Genomic DNA, 23,360 nt, shown 5'->3' on the forward strand with positions numbered 1-23,360 from the left:
ACAACAACATAAACTGAGAAAATATAAAAAAAATATCAATAACTTGTACAATAAAGGGAGGTACATGTTCATGTACGCTAGCTGTCTTTGAAAAAATCCTTTGCCACACGAGGTGGGCACCAGGCTGTTAACCGCCGAATGAAGAAAAGTACAAAGGTCACTGACTGCGTCAGTAAATGCCAAAATCTTAGACATGTTTATCCAAAAGTCATGGATGACGGTAAGATCGAAACACTGATATATAATCATATAAATTAGAAAACAAAAGACGATTTAAAATATTATAGTCAGGGATTCACTGAAAATTAAAATCATGTAAGTGGAATAACCATGGTAAACTAAAATAACATCGTCTAAATACAATATAAAACACTTTATGGATATAAGAGAACTGAATAACTGGTAAACAACTAATGGGTTATTGTTATGTACTCGTGCACGTCGTAATCGTCTGGTAAAATAGGTCAGTATATAAATTGTATACATAATATTAATATATTTGTGCTTTTACTGTGGAGATGGTATCAATGACATGAAAAAGTGTTTGTTGCACACCAGCACAATCAGTGTGTGCACGTTATACTACCCAGACGGGTTTAACGTTTGTTATAATAAACTGTCTACACGCTAGAGTTGCTGTTCAAAGCAAACATTTGACGTACCGGTCTACCGTCAGGTATACACCTGCGTGTGTACACACATATACAGGGCTCACCGGGACGCTAGGTAAAGTTTGGTCATCTTGAAACTTAATAAAGCAACATGATAAAGAGAATCTAATTTGTCGCTTTTTTTCTCCTATTTTCCTGTTTAATTTTGCGTCTTTAACCCATATTCCTATTCAAAATTTCGATATTGACACAGGAAGCTTACATGCAACTTAGTACTAAATATAAAATAAAACCACACTGCATAAATCTTAGTCACACAGACGCTTCTCAGTGGTATAGTTTACGATGTTTTTGACTCTAGGTAATGTAAACCAAGTTTATATGTACCAGGAAGTTAAATTGAGTGAACTAAATGACAGACCTATCATGATTGCAGGATTTTTGCAATATTTGCTTGCCACTTACTCCAAGGATCGGACCATTATTGTTGAGAAATAAGAAGCCTTTCACTGTCCTGTTTCGGTTTGACCACCACAAACGTCGCCGGTAGGTAAATTAGATAAACACACTTAGAACGTTATGCATGTCATCATTCGATGTGTAAAGTTTATGTGTTTTCGAATTCCTGGCAGGTCATCCCTGTTGTGTTTGAAATTTTTGTGACATTCTATCACCTTTTTGTCAACTATTGTGCAAATAAGTGGTAACTTCAACTACTATGTTTGATAATCTGCTACGTTTGACAGTTTTTAATTATTTCACAAGTGAATATGTCTGATAAAGTGCCTAGCCTTTACCTACATAAACTCTAGAATCTAATACGATACTGATAGGTAACGGGCAGACCGAAGGTTTTGTTATCGTCCTTGGATACAAATTATTGTGTGAAGTAATTGTTGAATAAGATATCGATTCAATCAATGTAGTGTTCGGTACCATACGCTAATGTGCATATCAACCCTAAATTCTTATGCAATTCCGGTTAAACAGGTGAAAGGCAGATTAACACATTTGAAATCCCCTTTGTTAATATGGTGAATACGTATATTTTTTGCATTATTATAAGTTATTCGTGCGTTAGGGCAAGTCCTATATTCGTATACATACCATGAGTAGTATGAGACAGACCCATATACATATGTAACACGATCTTTACTTTAAATTCCACCTATATCGCTTACTATTACTCATACCAGTACTGTCATTATCTGAATTTCTGTAAAAGAAACGCACACATAACCTTGGATAGTTAAGATTCACGTATATAATTCCAATAGGGAGTTTATGTTGCATTCGAGAGCAATGTTCATAAGGCACATATTATTCAATCGATACATTCCGATGACGCCACATTGTCTTCATACATTGTTTATTTCAATGCTTGTGTTCGTTTCAACATGTTTATGTTCTGCCTACCTGGATCCACATGGACTCGCTAGATATGTAGGACGTTTCCGTCTCTTGGCCACCTTGTACTATTCTTTCTTGATTTGTAAAGGTTTCGCCTCCTTCTCAATGTTATACATTAATATTGCTATAGGTGGTAGTGTGAAGTCCTCGGAGCTTTTTTAACTATAATTCTTTCACAGTTCTTTTTACATTTGTTCATCCAAACCTTATATATGTGACCTGTGAAAGCCTTTACAATTTAGTAGGTAACCGGTGAAGTGTCAGTTTATATCTTTTTCTAAAATAACGTGGAAGGTCTGTTTTACCCTTCAGGAGATAATTCAATTTTCTCTCCCTCATACTGCACAGAAAGTTGGAGTAAACCGCTCTTTACTACGTTTAGCCCTTACAAAATCCTGTCCTTCGGATGGAACGTTTTCTTTGTTGTGTGTCTGTAAACGAATCCCGTTTCGTCTATGTTATATATATATCTACTGGACTGTATCCCTCACAGAGAGTTGTTACTTTATTAGTGCTGCATGTTTAACATACCTATGGAGATGAAACGAGCATAACAGGTGATGGCTGAATAAGGGAGAGGAAGGTACATACACGTTTATCATTGTTACTGCTCATTTAATTTTATAATTCATATTACATGTATCATTCAATAGAAATAAAAGATGTGACTAGAATGATTCCGATTTAGAGCTGAATTACTACAGCTAGTAACAAACGGCCTTTCTTATGCAAATGAAGTCAGGTCATCCATGCCAATAGTATATTGCACTGTAATATCACATTGAAAACAACTCTTTCAATGTCCAAATAAATGAAGTTAATAAAACAAACATTATCATATATTACGTGCGAATGGAAGTAAAAACAGAACGGATGACTGAATGAATCACAGAGTGAGAGTCAAATAGAGAGCCTCGCTACGAGGGTATTCCTGCAGTAAATGCTATTGATCCCAGGGAACCAGCCCTGGATATACCGTATTCCATGCTGGAGAATAATTTTTTTTAAAAAAAACAAGTTTCCAAACGATCTTTCCAATCACCTACTACTTCGCTGTTTAATGTTTACATTACACCGACCCACTGCTCTGCGAACCAGACATGATGCTGCTTCGTTAACAGACTCCCAAGCCACCCAGTGGACGCTTTAAATGTTTTTGTCAAAATCCTCGATATATTTTAATGTCCTGACCTGCAGATGGGGTCCAAATGTAAACGCTTGTCAGGACGTTGACGGAGATAGTGTTTGTATATGTAAATACCTTACACTTTGTAATCGACGTGTATTATATCACACCTCTTTATAATAAATGTATTACGTATTATACTGTATAATGAAAACAAAAGTAATATAGAGTTTTGTTTGGAAAAACACAAATAACACTAATGAATCAAGGCTAGCGTGTACGATTACTTGTTTCTCTTTAGCCAATGCTATAAATAAGATAACGCGAACCCGGAAGTAAACATTCACTGTTTGATAAATGCTTTAATTTCTTTATTCATACCTCAAGAAAAAGATTAAAGCAACTAGACCCAGTTAATGTCACCTTAGATAAATAATATACCACCAATCCAGTTACAGTATTTACTTTGGTTGAATGTTAAGCATACAGTACACATACTTTGCCATACGTTTATTGTTTTTAGACTGCCTAGGTTTGTACATGTTGACTTAACGATGAGTGGGGACGGATCAATTGTACCTAGTATCTTCCTCGAACCACAGACAACGATAGGTGAGTCTTTAACAAGAAATCAACGCATTTCTTGCTGTAAAAAAATGGTAGATTAACCTTTTTCTATGATTAGTTTTGAGCAAATATTAATTTGCAGCAGGGGAATACAAAAGACATTATGATGGAAACAAACGTGCGGTATGAAATATGATTTTTTTCTGCATTTCTGAAAAACAATCTTTTCAAAAATATTTGTAAAAATTAAAAGCCAATTTCTCCTCATATTCGATCGAAGAAAACATCCCATTTAAGATATTATTCAAGGATCTTGTTTATCTAGAGCCGAAAGTTCTAAATACTGTCGATACTTTTCATTATCAAGTGATTGGTTGAAGGAAACGTATTTAAAATTGTAAATTAAAAAAAAAAGAATAAACGACTGAAATTGGGAGAGAGGGAGTGTTCATGACTTCCAGGTATTGAGTTAGAAGGTGTTGTAAATAATGTATGGCCGCTATACAAGCCATGTTATCTAACATCAAACTGGTTAGATAACAATATGAGGTGAACGTGTGTACAGTGTATGTGTTGTCGCTATTCACATATTTGAATTTATAGATACCAGCACGCGTTTCAGTGTTAAGAACGATTTGTCCATCTATAAACACGTGGTGACTTACTACGCCAGTGTACAATTGGAAAGTATAACATTATTTGGAGATGTTTATTGTTTATCTCTCCACCAATGGAATTAAATTGTCATCAGCAATTTTAAGCACCTCTTTAAGAATGTCATCTAAGGCTTCTGATTTCAATGGATGACAAGTGCCCATTCCTTGATTCACTAGGATACATCATAATAAGTAGACCGTTTGATGTAAGAAACGCTTACCTTCCCGTGAAACGTTTACAATTCCGGGACATCTGATTCAGCCTCTGGGTTTCGTTTCATTCTTGAAATTCAGGAATGATTTTAGTCAGGAGTTTTTGATTCGAACATACAAGATTCAATACATATCTTTTACAGGAGCTCAAGATATTTTAAGGTTAGGTGTGAAACTCTATGGATTTCTCCGGAAACGTGGTCAATTGGAACGAACCTTACAACGAGTACCAGTTCTAAAATTAATCATAACGAAATGTAAGTTGTGAAAATCTTTCTAAACCCGTCTAGTTATCATCTTAAATCTCGGAATTATTTGCTCTTTCTTAATATATATGCTTTAAATACACATCCATCTTTTTGACATATAAATGCCCTTTTGATCTATTAATATTAATTTAAACTTTGACAAACACCGTTTGGTTTTGCAGATAATTTTATTGTTCGGTCGAGCTGACAATGCATTAAAAACTACTATCACATATTGGACATTCCACGTGAGCATGATTAAGTTGTGACAAGTTTTGTTAGCTTAATGTTAAATGTTAAAGTTTTATTATAAATTATGTACAAGACTCACTTGGCATATATATGATTTCTTGCTATTTCGATATATACATGTATGAGTTCATCTTTATGCTAGTGTTATCAAAACAATGCGCTTGTCCCCGTAATCATTATTTAGTTGAAACAAAAGTAGCTGCAAATATAATTTTTTAAAGTCGTTTTAAACATATTCCATTTCCCAAAGAATTAAGTAATGTAAGAAGATTGGTAACTAAACCCTTCGCATAATTTGGAATGACATATGAAACTAATGTTAATTAGAAATTCCACAGATTAAGGTTAAGTAGCTAAATCATATATTCTTCAGATGGTTTCAGAGCTAAATCAATGTATCTAGTTATTGATTAATCTCGGAGGAAAATAATTGCAATTTGTTTCTGTTTCTTTTTCCGTTTTTTAAAATTATTAAAAGAAGGTTTAAAGACAACTTGGAGTGAAATTATAAAAGCTGTTTACGATTGTAAATATGTTTATCTTTCCCCACAGGGCGACAAAAATTTGTGGTGATAGCAAAAGGATGCTTGTACATTTACAATGACGAGTTTTCTACCTCACCGTTCCAGTCAGTTTCACTTAGAGGATACGACAAGTACGTAAAAGACCTCGGGCAGTAAATTCGACACTTCTTTTCGACAAATTATTTTGGACAAGGAATGTCAATCGCGAATTATTTCAAACATCTGGCGATTAGTTATTCAAACCTATTTAAACGAAATATTTGTGTTCCTGTTCACTTCGCGAATCCAAAATCCAAAGGCAAAACCGCGAAAATAAGTACTGGAAAAAAAATGAAATAATCAACAGTATGGCGAAAAAGAAAAGAAAAATTAAGGATTGTTTTCTTGATTCCACTGTTTCATGATTTTCTTCCTCTTGGATATTCAGATTTTAATTAACACATGTTCAACTTGAATATAAAATGAATAGGTGTTAACCTTGTAGATATCCTCTCAATTGTACAAACCCTTGAGACAAAAATAGACACACTAACGAACATATCACTGCAACACATACACAAAATGGCTGTCTCCCGGAAAGCTACCATCAGAATGTTTTGAGATGCTCTTTCGTCTTTACCAAAGTCGAGCTGATGTATTCTGTTGTATATATAAGAAATGTTTGGATTTGTAGCGTTAGAGGTGCATGTAAAGCTGACACTAAAAAATCCCTCACATATCACCTTAATGTTGCTTTATTGAAATGATTAGTGTTAGGGTTGTATGGATAATCAGCTAGTGCTTGGCTGAGCATGTTATCACGAAGCGGAACGAGAAGCACTGCATTATCGCAAATTCGGTCAACAACAGATTTCTACCATATACAATTAAATAGGATTTTTTCGCCCAACGTTTCAATGGCCCAGCCATCTTTATCAAATGCCTCAATGTTTATGTCTATCACTAAGGAAGCTACCTTATGTCGTAGATGTTAGTTTGACGTCATAATTTTCCGTACTAATTGTTTATTCCTTTTTATTCAATTGGTTGAGATAACCATGTTTGTTAATATAAAATTTCTCCATGTCACGCCGAGCTTCTTAACCATTTCTATTCCTACAATTTTGAAATCATTTACTGTGTGCCCGTTGTTGTGTCCCGAAAACTCCTCTGTGTGAATTTAAAAGAAATAAAAATATTGCTGACATGTTGGTACACTTAAAAACGAGTAAGATCATGAAAGGTAAAACCTTCATAAGTAAAGATATGAAAAGAAATGGATGTGGACGGAACTGCGTGAACTGTAAGCTTTTTGCTGAGGATTATGTAAGGAATCAGGATGGAAACAGAGTGAGGATAAATGATAAAATTAACTGGAGGACATCGAACTTCATAATTGGACTAATCTGTAAAATATGTGAATATTTAGTAAACATCGGTGAAACATCAAATATGATAAAAGAAAGAATTCAAGTACACCTACATCTGATTAGATCTGGAGATATATTTAACTCGGTACTGCTACACTTCAACAACAACGGACACAGAGTAAAGGATCTCAAGATTGTTGGAATAAAAATAAATAAAATAAGTTAGCTTCCTTAGTGATGAACATAAACATTGAGCCATTTGATAAAGATGGCTGTGCCATTAAAACGTTGTGCCATATTTAATGAACATTTTTAGTCTAAAAGACTGTTACGATACAAAGAACTGTACTATATACAGACAATTTATGATACTCAAATTACAAGATGTATTGGCGTTGCAAACATACCTGTATTTACCACCTGAGTATTTCTGTAGATTTACACTGTTAGTGGCAATTCTGTCACCTTCATTGTACATCATTATCCCCTGTTCTAGCCTGAACTAAATAACATTATAAATCACCTGGTTTAGTAAGATCATTTTATTTACAAAAGCGCCATTTTTCTTCTTTTATTAGCTATAATTGTGTCTATATGCATGTTTGAAGAGTTGGATATCTGTTAACCTTCAACACAATGTCGCACTCGGAATTTGAAACCAATCGCAAATAAGAAATCGTGCTCTGAGGAGACATCAAACCAAAGAGAAAGATATAATACAATTCTATAAAAACATGCAACAAATTTGTATTATAATGTACTTATTATTTTCAAAAAGTGGATAATATTCTTTTTCAGAGTTGTTAGAGAAATAATACAAGACTCGGATCGCATGAAAAGCTTCAAACTTTACTCTAAAGAACAATTTGACCGCAAACAGTTTACATTCGGATCAGCTAGTGAGGACGATCGGAAGGTAAAGTGCACGCCAGTTAAATTCTAACAATACGTGGATTTGTTTTACGACTTTAAGGATCTACCTTTATGTCGACATTTCTTTCCACTGAGTAATTTTTAAGTCATTTCTCATTTAAAAGAGGAGAATATGAGAAAAATGGTATTTCCATGTGCTCGTTGTGTTCTCTACGATAGCTCATAGATGCACGATTGTTTTTTGGATGGAAATTGATTGCTTCGATATTATGCGGAAAAAAGACATACCATATCTACCAGGTGTGGTATAAGAAGTCTATGAATGTGTTCGAAGTTGTTAAAAATAGTGTTTTCTTCTAAATTAAGTCTCTTAAAAATTATTTTTGATCTCTCAGAAAAGTAATTTAAATTACCAATACTCCTTGTTTTTTATTATACAAAATCCTCATGTTTTGCACTTGATATTTTTCTCATTTCACGGTTAATATAACAATTCTGATGACTAACTTTCTTTTCATTGGATTAAAAGAAAAAACGATTTGTTTCTCATCCTTAAACAGCTAAATAGACTGTGTTTGTGTTATGTTTCATCTATTGAGAAATACAAATTCGATATTGTACAACTTTATGACATATCATTTTCATAATATTGGACATTTGATACTAACAAATCGAAAAAAAAGGGGTCCAATTAATCAATTATAAAATTAGATTACTGTTTTTCTCATTCATTTGAAATTAATTTGTTAGTTTAAGCCGAATATATTTTTCTCGTTTAAGAAATGGATGAAACTTCTGAAAGCAGAAATGGTATTAGCTAACGAAGCTGTAGAAGACGATGAAGAGTAAGTGATTTGTAACAGTATAAATCAGCTTCCTGAAATTGTATTTACATATTCCGCCTAATAAAAAAATAGTATTGTTTTTTATTTAAATTCTCGACAGATAAAGGGAAACATACATGTATGTAAATAATCAAGAATTAAGTACTTTGTTAAAACCTATGCCGTACTTACTTCGATTTTGATGTGTAAACCTTCAAAACACGGTTGGCATTAATAAGACCATAAATATGTAGTGATGATCGTGACGTCATATTCATAACTTTGAATGTAGCTTACCGATATTATCTCTTGGTAATTCCCTTTGTTGAAAATCAACTTTAAATTTTAAGAACTAATGTCAAATTTAACAAGTACTAGTTGTAATGGGGGACCAGAAGTAAGCATACAAGAGGTCGCGGCGGCCATCTTAGAAGCGGAGCTGTTAAAAAATGTGTCTGGCACATCTACGCACAGGCACCGATACTAATGGCAAGTTTCATTGGAATCCAAAAAATAGTTGATGAGAAAACGCGCGGACGAAATGTTAAGGTGGAACGAGGCGATGAAGAAGAAAAAGAAAAAGATTTGTCCCCGAGCCTGTTGAAAATATTAAACGACTGCGGTTCGAAACGGAATGCACTTTAACTCTTAATCAACTGCATAATACAACTATGTATGGTTAAAGGTGTCATAATAAAATTGCCACAATATGTTGGAAACGTCCGTTTGGTATATTTAAATGTAGAATTGCAACTCCTAGCTGATTGTAATTGTCCTTTTTTGTTATGTATGAGTGTAACAGATACGACTTTTATTTTTCTCCAGACATGTTATTAGTCACAAACAGAGCCACGACGATGAACCAGAAGATGAATACACTTACCTTGAAAAGCAGGTCAATGTCAAAGAGTATCCTCCAATTTTGCCTCACAAACCAATTAAAACCACCAATAGGAAGAAACAACCAGGTACCCGTTTGTTGAACCATCACCTCCCTCCCCTCGATAATATCTACAGTTGCTATGCATTGCCACTATATAATACTACCAAGCCAGTTCCGTGTTATGAGACCATAGTACAGGCTAAGTGATATCTCCACGTGTCCGACTAACTAACGGATCGCTATTCCCCTCCGCACTAGCAAGCAGATAAGTAAAAAGTCACTATGGTTCAATAATATCCAACATTTTATGTTAGACTATTATAAAATTTAAATTGAATATATTGATTGATTAAGTTTTGGAAATACTATCGATATTTTTATGTTATTTTAACGAACTATATATTTTTACGGGGAAAGTCACGAGACAACATTCCGTGAGCAATTCCCTGGGCTGTTTTATTTCTTGAACAAACACCGTTAATTTCGAAACTTTAAGTGCGTTGTGAACTTCAAAATGAAAATTAAAAAAAAGAGAAATGTAAGTATAAGTATAAAAACGCATTGTAGACGAATAATCATAACGCCCATTAGGACCATAACACGGAACAGAATGCTGGTAATGCTTAAGTATACTTCACAGCTAACGAAAACAATGGTACAAACTGTTTGTAAAAGAAGAAAGTAACATAAACGGTAAAAACTATGAAATAAGGATTTTGTAATTGCTTATTATTTTTAAATACTTTCAAAAGATTCCTGTTGTTCTTGGCGATGATTTTCTTTTAGTATTCTTGTCAACCTTATTTTTGAATTTCTCTAAGCCTTTTACTATTTTGTTTTACTTTAGAACCTGATTCCGATACTGAATCGGACGATTACGACAAGATAACCGAAGCAATGTCACCGGGAGCACGCGGTGCAAGGGCCCCTTTGCCACGTAAATAATATACTTTATCTTCGGGTATTGACGCTGAGTTCTCCCTGCTTATTGACACTTTAGTATTTGGAATAGTGTTTCCTCTTGTGTTGACGTTATCGTAGATATTTTTCGTTTGTGTTGACGCTCAATTTTGGTTATCCCTTGTGTGTTGATATTTTTTTTTATAATTTATTACCCCGGCGTTGACGCTGTAGGATTTTTTTGTACCTGTGAGTTGAAGCTTTTTTATAGTTTGTCCTCGTGTATTGACGCTGTGATATAGTGTGTGCTTGTATTGTTAACGCTGTAGTATATTTTGTACTCGTGTGTTGATGCTGTTGGGTAATTCGTACTCAAGTGTTGATGCTGTTATGTATGTTGTACTCAAGTGTTGATGCTGTTGGGTAATTTGTACTCAAGTGTTGATGCTGTTATGTATGTTGTACTCAAGTGTCGATGCTGTTGGGTAATTTGTACTCAAGTGTTGATGCTGTTATGTATGTTGTGCTCAAGTGTTGATGCTGTTATGTATGTTGTTCTCAAGTGTTGATGCTGTTATGTATGTTGTACGCAGGTGTTGATGCTGTTATGTATGTTGTACTCAGGGGTTGATGCGGTTATGTATGTTGTACTCAAGTGTTGATGATGTTATGTATGTTGTACTCAAGTGTTGATATTGTTATGTATGTTGTACTCAAGTGTTGATCCTGTTATGTATGTTGTACTCAAGTGTTGATGCTGTTGGGTAGTTTGTACTCAAGTGTTGATGCTGTTATGTATGTGGTACTCAGGTGTTGATGCTGTTATGTATGTTGTTCTCAAGTGTTGATGCTGTTATGTATGTTGTACTCGTGTGTTGATGCTGTTATGTATGTTGTACTCGTGTGTTGATGCTGTTATGTATGTTGTACTCGTGTGTTGATGCTGTTATGTATGTTGTACTCAAGTGTTGATATTGTTATGTATGTTGTACTCAAGTGTTGATCCTGTTATGTATGTTGTACTCAAGTGTTGATATTGTTATGTATGTTGTACTCAAGTGTTGATCCTGTTATGTATGTTGTACTCAAGTGTTGATCCTGTTATGTATGTTGTACTCAAGTGTTGATGATGTTATGTATGTTGTACTCAGGTGTTGATGCTGTTATGTATGTTGTACTCAAATGTTGATGCTGTTATTATGTTGTACTCGAGTGTTGATGTTGCAGTTTGTTTTCGTACTTGATGTTGATGCTGTTGTTTATTTTCGTACTCTAGTGTTGATGCTGTCATGTAATTTTGAACACGCGTGTTAATGTTGTAGAATACTATCGTACTAGAGTGTTTACGTTGCAGTATCTGTTGTCTCCGTGTTGACGTTGCAGTATCTGATGTCTCCGTGTTGACGTTGCAGTTTCTGTTGTCTCTGTGTTGACGCTGCAGCATATGTAGTCTTCGTGTTGCCGTTGTGGTTTCTGTTGTCTTTGTGTTGACGTTGTGGTTTCTGGGTGTTCTTTGTGTTGACACGTGTGTTGATGGTGTAGTTTATGTTGTACTTGTGTGTTGATGCTATAGTTTATGTTTTACTCGTGTGTTGATGCTGTAGTTTATGTTTTACTCGTGTGTTGATGCTGTAGTTTATGTTTTACTCGTGTGTTGATGCTGTAGTTTATTTTGTACTACTCGAGTATTGACGCTGCAGTATATCTGTTATCTGTATGTTGTACTCGGTTGTTGATGCTGTAGTATATTTTGTATTCGGTTGTTGATGCTGTTGTATATATTCGTAATTGAGTTTAATGTTGTAATATGTTTTCATACTAGAGTGTTGATGCTGTAGAATATTTATTTTCGTACTCATTTGTTGACGCTTTAGTACATTGTGTACTCGTGTGTTGACGCTGATATACATTGTACAATATAAATATATATATATATATATATATTGTATAAAGAAAAAATCTTAACAATGAGTCTTTAGTACTTTCATCTCTTCTAGGAGATTCTTCGGAGTCTGAAGAATCTCCTAGAAGAGATGAATTTTCTTTATACAATATTTATTCGTCCGTAAGGATCTTTTTTCTGATTTATAATATATATATATATAGTCCCAATTCCTACAGTATGTATGTCGGCTAACTCTCCTAATTCTCCTTCTTCGGAAAAGCTGTAGATAAAAGCTGTAATAAGCTGATCTGCAACTCATTTTTTTATATTTCAACAACAGCTATTCCTAAATCGGAGCCAGTTAAAAAGAAGGAAGGGCCTCCTATGCGGAAACCAAAAAAACCTGTGCCAGCAGAAAAACCATTACTTGTAAGCGACACAATAATATTCCCTAAGACTGTGTTTGCTTTCATAATAGGGCTTCACATCGAAGATGCGGGTGCCCTATAGTAATCACGGTGTCTGATTCCACACTTTTGCTTCGGGAAATTACCTTGGAATCCAGAAGACTAATGTTTCTGATATTTGACTTTGTGATGCATTTTGAAATGAAGATGTGCAATAAGTATTTAAAACAAATCTAAGGTCAAGGTCAGGGTTATTGTTACTTAAAATAAACCGTCGGGGAACAGATTTCATATCGGAATCTAAAAGTCTTATCTTTTTAAAATTTGACATGGTGATATACTTAGATATGTAGATGTGCAATATGGGTTTATGTTTTTACAACATCAAGGTCACTACAGTAAACTATGATATGTAGATGGGCAATTTGGATTTAAAAAGTTCCCAATGTTAATGTCACTATTACTTAAAAAACATGTGGCTACAGTCCTTATTTCGGAATCAAAAATCTGTTTTTTTAACTTGACATGGTTATATACATTATATGTAGATTTGCAAGAGGAGTTTAAAAAGTTTTCAATGTCAAGGTCGGTGTTACTGTTACTAAAAATAGACCATTGACGATAGGTGACGGTAATACACATGGCAGGGCCCTTGATGACTTGTCAGTGTTTTAGTCAGTAAGACATGACATTAAATGTACACATTGGTTTTCTTCCTTTCCGTTTACTAGACACAATATATTTCAACAAATATAAAATACCAGGAATTCGAGGCATGCGTGCTGTGTACTATCCATCCTTCTCATAGTAAGCGAATTTTACACCAAGAGCCTGCATACAGATTTATTTCAACATATCTTTTCATGAAAGGGGTTGACAATGCATATGGCCTATACAAATTTTCGCCGGTGATGGACAAGGACAAAAACAAATTTAATATATATAAGGATCTGTCAACAGTGTCTTATTATGTAATAATGTTTGACCTAAAAACCAGACAGTCTTCTTTATCCCAATCTGAACACTGTACTTGGTAATTCACAGTTCACTTTGTTAAACAGGTCACTACTTTATGCGTGTGCTCTACGTCATCATTGTCTGTGAGCGGTGGTGTACACATAAAGTGTACCGTAGTTACTGTGTGCTTTAGGTCATGTTTGCTTCTGTGTACCAGTGTACAAATCTGGTGCACGTAATTATAGTATGTGTTTTAATTTGCAGAAGCGAGATATATCTAGGGAGGACTTTGAATACAAGAGTTCAGATCGTATCCAAGCTCAGAAGTAAGTAGCTGGAATTTGCTCGGTTGAATGCAGTCAATAATTACTGTTTAGAATCTCTCAGTATCTGCATTGGTTAAATGTATAATTCCTTTAGGATACCTACAAACAATATGCGTGTATTTGGAATGCTGTGTTCGTTATACATGTATCTAATACATCGGTGTACAGCTTTTGGTTTGTAGATTTCGATTAATGTACAAAGATTATATTTAAAGATTGTTTTTCTACGAACAAAGAAAGCCTAAACCGTAATGCTATTAATGAAATCAAATTAAAATTGTGAATTCTGGCATAATTCTAAAATGCCAAATGAGCTTGTCTATATGCCGTCCTCGTTAGTCCATCACTCACCAAGTGTAAAGTATCGGTTGATTACACCCGGTGTGGATGTATTTATTAAGGTGCGTCACAGCTACTTAAGGAAGCTACATTCACTATACCTAATCTGACAAAATCCTTCATTGCATCTTACTCTCCATACTTTTTAGCATTTGTTTTGTTGGTAACAACCAGAAAATCTATCAATAATGAATACTGGAATTCATCAGAACTTTTACAGTGATAGCAATGCATTTATTGTCGTAATTAACGCACACTATTTAATAATTAGCTATTCATCGCATTAATGATGAGGCATGTGTTTCATAAAAGAAATTGTAATGAAATAATTTAAAAAAACGACCGAAATATATTATTCTTAGCAAAACTATATTACACGAATTCTTCCGGTGCTTCTTTGTAAGTGGGTATTCATTTCGGATTTCACTTACATGACGTTTCGGTGCGGTTTAATTTTCTCTAACACTGAAACTGATCCATGCTTATTGTGAGTAGTCGTTTAAACAGCAAAAATACGCTAAATAAGTGGAGTTAGCATCGCTTGTGAATTTCCATTTAATATAAAACCTGCTAATGTTTCAGTATTCTAAGTGGCAGAGATGCAGGGACGTACTTAGTAAGACAGTCAAGAGCAAATGATAGTGAGGTAAGTACATCATTAAGCTAGGCTTAAAGTAAATATTTAATAACTACTGATAGATAACAGTACGATAAAATCATTTAAATAGCGCCTTGAATGTTTTTTAAACCGAATTCGCTATTGAGTTAATACGATTATGATGTCAATAAATTAATTCACACTTTTTAATAACACTCCTGTATGAATGATCATTTAGTTTAAATCCCTAAAAATATAAATTGCATCTAGGACATTTTTGGTAAGTTATATGATGCCTATATCTGATATCAAGATAACGACATGTACATAAACAACTACGTTTTTTAGAGTTTCAATATAATTAGTTTCAAAAGAAAACAAGTTCGAGATTTGTTCAATGAATGGCCTTTCTGTGGGACAGGAACTATAGGTATACAAATCTGGCAACTATTGTAGTATAGTGACTGCAAAATACAATATAATTAGCTACATATGTTGCAGGCAGTAAAACAACTGTTCAATGTTCCCCGTTTCCTATACGTATAGAATTTTGATGGGAGCCATAGTATTGTTGGAAATGATAAGTTAATATGCTGAGAAACATAGTTTCTTTGTAATCGTTACATCACTTATATTTTGAGAGGAATATGGTTCCACACGAATAAAATATTTGATTGGATCTATAAATATTTGTTCAGATTATGTGACCAAGCGATATATGTTGTACACTATATAATGTATTTATTAGCAAATTAACATCCAGGCAAACACGTGGTTAAATGTTAAAAGGTGGTTAAAACCTCCAACATTAGGTTGATAACAATCCTAGGATAATGAAATCTGGTTGAAATTACGCTGTTTGTTTTATAAATAATGAAATCGACTTTGTCAAACAAAATTTACAAATAAATGAATTTATGTATCATATACAGTACTGTGAAATCACTAATTTTCGTGTTTATTTGTATTTCGTTGATTTCGTGGGTAATCTTCATCCATTAATTCATAGGTCGACGAAGTAATTACAAGTTTGATATAAACAATTATACGTTTAAGTGTGTACTCGTAGTCAATGAATTACTGTACCCAAGAAATTGTGTTTTGTCGGGAAAACACAAAATTGAGGACGCACGAAAATCTGATTTCACAGTACGAAGGATGCTGACCAGTGTAATACATCTACACCATCACATACTGTTTGCAATATGTAATGTGGAAATGTCACACATTGTGACGTCATGCTTTGGTAAAGCATGTAAAAACAAATCAATTAATTAAAAAAAGTTGTAGTAACTAGATTGAAATTGTTAGTATAATTAATTAAGTGTTAAAAATTATCTCTGTGAGCTTTAACACATATTTTCAAACGTTGTAACTGTTTTTTGTTTCAATATCCTCAAAACAGTTACATGTTTGTCTACTAATTATATAAAAAAAGTAATGAACTTATTATTTTGTTTAGGTATTGTCAGTTCAAACAGTTGACGGCATGAAGGAATTCAAAATATTCCGAAAGGTAAAGTTTAAAATCTTGTGACCTTTAACGTCGGGTGACGAATTCCAATTTCCACATAAAATTTGACAATTTACTTAAACATAAACACAGTTTAAGTCATTGAACTCAATTCAACGAAGTGTTTGAGCTATACATAAATTCAGTCTGTCCTTATTCCATGAGCAATATGGTTCTTACATTTGATCAGCAATCAGGAATACATTATGTCTACCCTTATGATAATGTAGTTGTGCATGTATTATAATGATGAAGAGTTACTTCCGCTTCGTATTTTATTACAGAATGACAGCAATGGTCCCTTATCTACTAAACTCTATCGCGTACCTGGCGATAATGATTAAATAACGTTTCTTAGTAGTACATGTAACATACCAGCATCTCCTACATTTGAAATCATGTGAAGTTTATATCCGCTATTCAAGAGTAAGTTAAAATAGCATGACATCGTGGAAAGATGCGTTCTGTTAACCATTGACATACTTTGTTAGGGTTTCCTATCAAAAAGGATTAAATTTACGCTTAGGGATTTTTTTAGTCATCACCACGACTTGATTTCCTACAATAGTATTTCTGTGTTTACTATTATTTAAGACCTCTTAGCGTTTTTTCAATCGTCTTGCCTAGATTTGATGGGGAACAGCCGCTATGCTGTCACAGTTGATGCAGGAAACATTTTGTTCCTTTCATAACTGTAGTTGTCTTCATGATTTGACTTTGAAGTCTGACTTTTTCCTTGCTATACATGTATATATGTTTGATTCCAACTCGTTTCGTGTGTGTTGACACTATGATAATTTGAACTCTCACTTAGCCATTGTTTGTTGACACTAGTTACATTTGTTCATTTATACTTACAGGATGGACAATTCAGTATAGACCACAAAGTTTTCTTCAATTCGTTAGAACTCCTTCTACAGCACTTCAGTAAAGCAGACCTTCCTAATCGTCACGACTCTCTCAGTAGAGGATACAGCTGTACTGATCTGACAGTGGCTATGTAACCTTCCTGATCGCCACGACTCTCGCAGTAGAGGGTACAGCTGAACTGATCTGACAGTGCTTATGTTAAAATGTACCTTCCTGATACAGCTAAACTGATCTGACAGTGCCTATGTAACCTTCCTGATCGTCACAACTCTCACAGTAGATGGTCCAGCTGAACTGATCTGACAGTACCTATGTAACCTTCCTGATAAAGCTGTACTGATCTGACAGTGCTTATGTTACCTTCCTGATACAGCTGTACTGATCTGACAGTACCTATGTAACCTTCCTGATACAGCTGTACTGATCTGACAGTGCTTATGTTACCTTCCTGATACAGCTGTACTGATCTGACAGTTCCTATGTAACCTTCCTGATACAGCTGTACTGATCTGACAGTGCCTATGAAGCCTTCCTAATCGTCACAACTCTCACAGTAGATGGTCCAGCTGTACTGATCTGACAGTGCCTATGTGATCTTCCTAATCGTCACAACTCTCACAGTAGATGGTCCAGCTGTACTGATCTGACAGTACCTATGTAACCTTCCTGATACAGCTGTACTGATCTGACAGTGCTTATGTTACCTTCCTGATACAGCTGTACTGATCTGACAGTGCCTATGTAACCTTCCTAATCGTCACAACTCTTTCAGTAGAGGGTCCTGCTGATGGATTCATATTACCTAGTCTCTTAGTATATGGAACGGACATCCAATGGTTGTGTGTCTTTCCTATTGATCTATGAAAGAGTTTAACTCCTTTCTGTAGAAGGAACAAACCTATGAGTGATATTTGGTGTCTGTTTTATTGCTATGTATTAATGCTCCTCTTCTTTCTGTCGACAATACTAACACAGACCTCCATTGCTTGTGGGACTCTTCCACTCCTCGCAGTAGAAAATTAATTTCTTCTTTTGGTCGATGTTAACACTTTCTGATAAAAGGATATATATCTAGAACAACCTATCTTTATGTTAAAGTTCTATTACAGGGTAAAACCGTTTAGACGTGTAACTCTAACATGTTTATACAGTGTATATAGCAATATCGTCCTAGCTGTAGGGCACAGATTTCTATATCTAATCCCGCTCTCTGTCTCTAGATATATGTATCCATATGTAATGACATAATATCCCTTTCACTACGTGTGTTAGTCAGATCGTATCGTGGCTGTACAACTCTTTCTAATAAAATGTATAAAACCGTCATATGAGGGAGACATGACAATATATGCGCCTCTAAATTAACTACACTTATCTAGGTTTAAAACAATATACAGTATAAAAATAAAAATACATATATATTACCCTCGTTTGAAGGAGACATTACAGTTTTTTATCCACGACATCAATAATACCTCTCGCTGGTATAGTCTATGTAAGTCTACTATTTAAAGAAATAATTAACGTATATATCGGTTAGTATGATTGCATAATATAATAAGGGTGAGGAAATGTTCGGAAAATAATTAACGAAGGCAGTTTCGGTAGTGAATTATTTACGAACATTTCCGAATCCCGAGTTACATATTACACCATACATTCTAGCATATGCTAATTATAATTATGTATTTAACCAAGCAAGATGTAAGGAATGTGTGTTTTCGTGTCCCAATCAGTGTCCTCTTAGGCCTACAGTATGCAAGGTGATCTATATTATCCGGGTGCAAATGCTTATCACGTGATGCGTAGCAAGCTGCTCGTTTTTACCATTTCTGAACGTTGTGGGCAGTTGTCCTATTTTGCCTGGGTAACCTGCTGTCTTGACGTGACCCTTCGAACTAAATAAATTGAGTGAACGGCTGTTGAAAGTCACCAATTTCATGCATGAAAGCCCGTTTCTCCAATGTTTGGTGTAAATCCCCACAAGCTTCTTTTTCTGTCGCCACTTAGTTTCTCTCAATTTGACATACTATAAACATTTTACACTTACGTCATGCCTTATAAAAGACATTCATTTCAATCGATCAAAAGCACCAATATATTTGCATGGCTCGTCAACACATGAAATCAAAACTTATATTAGACTTAAAATCACTATTTCAAGCCATCTTCATGGAAGGATTGGCGATACACTCGGATTGTGAGCTTTACAGGATTTTAGTAGACCTAGAGGTTAAATATTATTTTGTTTGTTTGTCCGGAAGCAAATCTTCAAACATATACAAAAATAAATGCGTTTTCATTCATCAGACAAAAGGAACCAAACCTCGACTCTCTTGTGTATATTTCGTCCAATGTGGTTATTGACCAATGAAAATTGTCATTACATCGCCAACATGGTAGAATGAATGAATTCTTTTAGGGGTGAAGTCGGCTGAGAATATGATTGATTGCAGGCCTATAACTATCCTTGTTCTGACATACACGGGCAATACTACTGAAATATATCACATATCCATACATATACATATATATATCAGTAAGTAAAACTTGATTGTGTAAGGGATTCATTTGTATACATGTAACACTATCACCTACGTCGTTAGGTGGATGAGTTGTTACATTTTGTATAATATGTATTTTTGATCGTATATTATGAAAATGTGAAGAAATCTTTTTTTTAAGAAGCACTGTACATGTATATTGGCTCCCTGAAAACCCATTATATTTCACAACGTCGATTTGTTTATTACAATGAACAACAACAACCAACTGGAAACAACACATGGAGGGACATTTCATCTTTTGAAGTAACATTCTTTACCTGTGTTAGCTAATACCGAAAGTGTACATACTCATTTCATTAATCTGTCAGATATATTGTAACGAATATTAAATATTTTATTGATTCTAATATTAATATAATTTTATGTTAATTGACTTTTGCAACAGAATGTTGCATGGTTTTAATAAAGTGATTTGCCAATGATGTTTATGTTTAGTGTTGAATGTTCCATTTATAATGTATATTTATATTGAAATGCATCCTCGAAATTTCAGGGGTTACGCGTACTTGTACTTTAACATCATCCCCAAGGTGCCGCGTACAGGGCCTTGATTTTGTTTTGACATATTTTAGGGGTGCAGAGAGCATAACACATGGAATTTCATGATCGAAATGCTGATACACGTGTACGTCATGACATTGCATTTCATTTTGATACGCATATTATATGACAACAAACATACGCGTCAATGTACCATTTCCATCTCTTCTGTGAAATTTAATATGCGTTTTACTTAATGAGCAAATGAAAACAGATGATAGGAATACAATTTATTCTTAATGAATTGTTAAGTATGCCCCTGATCAGTTTGAAATGTGATTCTATTAATTTATCAAATGGCCCGATTCAGCCTTATTTGAATTACCAATGAAACTAAGGTGTGCCGCCTCATTATCATGTTTGTAATTGTAAAAACACATACATTCAACGTATATATTATCTGCATGACCAGTTCTAGTCGTAACCTGCTATTAAATAGTTTCTACGTTAACTTGCTAATGTTGAAAACGTACCTACATTATTAAGTTTCTTTGTGTTCTCGACTTTGAGTAGTTGAATCATCTTGAATGCGTTGAAGCATACAATGTCTTCTTAAATAATATTATGAACGGAAGCCAAATCTACATAGGAATTACATTTAATCTTCCCTGCAATTTCGCTTTTTACGAGTATTGCCGTAGAATACTAGTTATGATATGCAAACACGGTTTCTCATGAGGTTGTGGCTACTTTGTATGGTCGCCTACTAACGTTTCTTACTAGAGCAATGTGTTGCACATGTATCGCACAATAACAGTTATGTAGTCGAGTGATTACTGGTTAGCTGAAAGACTATAATATCACCAGCTAAAGACAACAGTGTCAGTCTATTTCCAGGATAACTTCTTTAACAGCTTGTTTTACATGGTCTGCCATGGAATTAGTGTATTGGGCCATACCGTCCATCCTGAGAGTACTGAACAATTTACCTGGACAAAACCTTCCATCCTAAGAGTACTGAACAATTTACTTGAACCATACCTTCAATCTTAAGGGTACTGAACAATTTACCTGTCCAATACCTTCCATCCTAAGAGTACTGAACAATTTCCCTGTACAATCTGTCCATCCTAAGAGTACTGAACAATTTACTTGAACAATACCTTCAATCTTAAGGGTACTGAACAATTTACCTGTACAAGACCTTCCATCCTAAGAATACTGAACAATTTACCTGTACAATACCGTCCATCCTAAGAGTACCGAACAATTTACTTGAACAATACCTTCAATCTTAAGGGTACTGAACAATTTACCTGTCCAATACCTTCCATCCTAAGAGTACTGAACAATTTACTTGAACCATACCTTCAATCTTAAGGGTACTGAACAATTTACCTGTCCAATACCTTCCATCCTAAGAGTACTGAACAATTTCCCTGTACAATCTGTCCATCCTAAGAGTACTGAACAATTTAACTGTACAATCTGTCCATCCTAAGAGTACTGAACAATTTATATGTACAATACCTTCCATCCTAAGGGTACTGAACAATTTACCTGTACAATACCTTCCATCCTAAGAATACTGAACAATTTACCTGTACAATACCGTCCATCCTAAGAGTACTGAACAATTTACTTGAACAATACCTTCAATCTTAAGGGTACTGAACAATTTACCTGTACAATACCTTCCATCCTAAGAGAACTGAACAATTTACCTGTACAATACCTTCCATCTTAAGAGTACTGAACAATTTACATGTACAATACCTTCCATCCTAAGAGTACCGAACAATTTACTTGAACAATACCTTTAATCTTAAGGGTACTGAACAATTTACCTGTACAGTACCTTCCATCCTAAGGGTACTGAACAATTTGCCTGTCCAATACCTTCCATCCTAAGAGTACTGAACAACTTACCTGGACAGTCTGTCCATCCTAAGAGTACTGAACAATTCACCTGTACAATACCGTCCATCCTAAGAGCACTAAACAATTTACCTGTACAATACCGTCCATCCTAAGAGCACTAAACAATTTACCTGTACAATACCGTCCGTCCTACGAGTACTGAACAATTTACATGAACAATACCTTCCATCCTAAGAGTACCGAACAATTTACCTGTACAATACCTTCCATCTTAAGAGTACTGAACAATTTACATGTACAATGCCTTCCATCCTAAGAGTACTGAACAATTTTCCTGTACAATACCGTCCATCCTAAGGGTACTGAACAATTTCCCTGTACAATACCTTCCATCCTAAGGGAACTGAACAATTTACCTGTACATTACCTTCCATCCTAAGAATACTGAACAATTTCCCTGTACAATACCTTCCATCCTAAGGGTACTGAACAATCTACCTGTACAATACCTTCCATCCTAAGAGTACTGAACAATTTACCTGGACAATACCGTCCGTCCTAAGAGTACTGAACAATTTACTTGGACAATACCGTCCATCCTAAGAGTACTGAACAATTTACCTGTACAATACCGTCCATCCTAAGGGTACTGAACAATTTACCTGTACAATACCTTCCATCCTAAGAGTACTGAACAATTTACCTGGACAATACCGTCCATCCTAAGGGTACTGAACAATTTACCTGTACAATACCGTCCATCCTAAGAATACTGAACAATTTACCTGTACAATACCTTCCATCCTAAGAGTACTGAACAATTTACCTGGACAATACCGTCCATCCTAAGGGTACTGAACAATTTACCTGGACAATACCGTCCATCCTAAGAGTACTGAGCAAATTACCTGTACAATACCTTCCATCCTAAGAGTACTGAACAACTTACCTGGACAGTCTGTCCATCCTAAGAGTACTGAACAATTTATCTTGACAACCTGTGTCCTGTACAGGTTACTTATATTTATCTCCATAAAATCAGATGGCATATGTACCAGAACAACGGAATACCAGAGAGTGGTAATAATTTGCAAAATAGTA

General features: G+C 34.7%; 1 protein-coding gene across 1 annotated transcript; it reads left to right on the forward strand.

Moving 5' to 3' along the window:
- The first annotated feature begins 940 nt into the window (after positions 1-940).
- On the forward strand, positions 941-20,319 carry LOC110447337 (SH3 domain-binding protein 2-like). Its single transcript, XM_021492957.1, has 13 exons — positions 941-1,157; positions 3,671-3,759; positions 4,727-4,840; positions 5,636-5,738; positions 7,755-7,872; positions 8,610-8,674; positions 9,479-9,621; positions 10,384-10,473; positions 12,662-12,750; positions 13,950-14,011; positions 14,933-14,996; positions 16,411-16,464; positions 17,322-20,319. The coding sequence occupies exons 2-13, from the start codon at positions 3,702-3,704 to the stop codon at positions 17,463-17,465; spliced, it is 1,104 nt and encodes a 367-aa protein (XP_021348632.1). The 5' UTR covers positions 941-1,157; positions 3,671-3,701; the 3' UTR covers positions 17,466-20,319.
- Positions 20,320-23,360: the final 3,041 nt, after the last annotated feature.

Source organism: Mizuhopecten yessoensis, unplaced genomic scaffold, assembly GCF_002113885.1.
Source record: "Mizuhopecten yessoensis strain PY_sf001 unplaced genomic scaffold, ASM211388v2 scaffold3311, whole genome shotgun sequence".
Taxonomy (NCBI): Eukaryota; Metazoa; Mollusca; class Bivalvia; order Pectinida; family Pectinidae; genus Mizuhopecten; species Mizuhopecten yessoensis.

What these genes read in the sequence shown, in the direction of transcription:
- LOC110447337 (XM_021492957.1), top strand. Translation starts at nt 3,702, where the DNA reads ATGAGTGGGGACGGATCAATTGTACCTAGTATCTTCCTCGAACCACAG. An exon ending in CAGCAGAAAAACCATTACTT is followed by an intron (nt 12,751 to 13,949) that starts GTAAGCGACACA and finishes TTTAATTTGCAG; the next exon opens with AAGCGAGATATATCTAGGGA. An exon ending in GATCGTATCCAAGCTCAGAA is followed by an intron (nt 14,012 to 14,932) that starts GTAAGTAGCTGG and finishes CTAATGTTTCAG; the next exon opens with TATTCTAAGTGGCAGAGATG.